A 722-nucleotide genomic window follows, 5' to 3' on the forward strand; every position below is an offset into this window, starting at 1 on the left:
CCCGGGGGCTGGCGGGGGGCTGGTGGGACCCCGCTCACCCTGCCCGTCCCCTCAGGCATGCTGACCATCACCGACTTCATCAACATCCTGCACCGCTACTACAAGTCGCCCATGGTGAGGACCGGGGCTCGTCCCCGCGGGGACCTGGGGTCTGGCCTCTGCCCGCCCCACGCGCGGCCGATGCTGGTTTCTCTCCTTGCGCCCAGGTGCAGATCTATGAGCTGGAGGAGCACAAAGTGGAGACGTGGAGAGGTGAGAGGGGTCGCTGCCAGCTGCCTCCCGCCCTCCCAGACCTACATGGGGTGCCTAGAGCCCCGCGGCTCTGCAGCCCGCCTGCCCGCGGGCCTGCCGGTCCCCTCAGCGTCTCCTCTCCCTGCAGAGGTCTACTTACAAGACTCCTTCAAGCCACTGGTCTGCATCTCCCCCAACGCCAGGTACCCCCGTGCTGCGGGGAGGGGGGCATGGCTGGCGGCGGCGCCCTCGGGTGTGAGGCTGGGGTCCGGGCGAGCCCCGATTCCCCCTCTCCCTTCTGCCCCGCAGCCTCTTCGACGCCGTCTCCTCCCTGATCCGGAACAAGATCCACCGCTTGCCCGTCATCGACCCCAACTCGGGGAACACGCTCTACATCCTCACCCACAAACGCATCCTCAAGTTCCTCAAACTCTTTGTAAGTCCCGTCCCTGCCCGCCGGCGGGGGCCGCCCTGAGACGAGCTCGGCCCGG

At 68.3% G+C, this 722-nt stretch overlaps 1 protein-coding gene across 1 annotated transcript in view; it reads left to right on the plus strand.

Annotated features, from left to right (window-relative positions):
- The window catches only part of LOC103899633 (histone-lysine N-methyltransferase 2D), a 23229-nt gene extending 22523 nt beyond the window's left edge, over nucleotides 1–706 (plus strand). Inside the window, exons 19-22 of the mRNA XM_019472305.1 lie at nucleotides 56–114; nucleotides 207–252; nucleotides 380–434; nucleotides 541–706. Coding sequence (XP_019327850.1) covers nucleotides 56–114; nucleotides 207–252; nucleotides 380–434; nucleotides 541–706 — 326 coding nt within the window. The remainder of the gene's footprint in view (nucleotides 1–55; nucleotides 115–206; nucleotides 253–379; nucleotides 435–540) is intronic.
- Nucleotides 707–722: the final 16 nt, after the last annotated feature.

Source organism: Aptenodytes forsteri, unplaced genomic scaffold, assembly GCF_000699145.1.
Source record: "Aptenodytes forsteri isolate BGI_AS27 unplaced genomic scaffold, ASM69914v1 Scaffold316, whole genome shotgun sequence".
In the NCBI taxonomy this organism is placed as follows: domain Eukaryota; kingdom Metazoa; phylum Chordata; class Aves; order Sphenisciformes; family Spheniscidae; genus Aptenodytes; species Aptenodytes forsteri.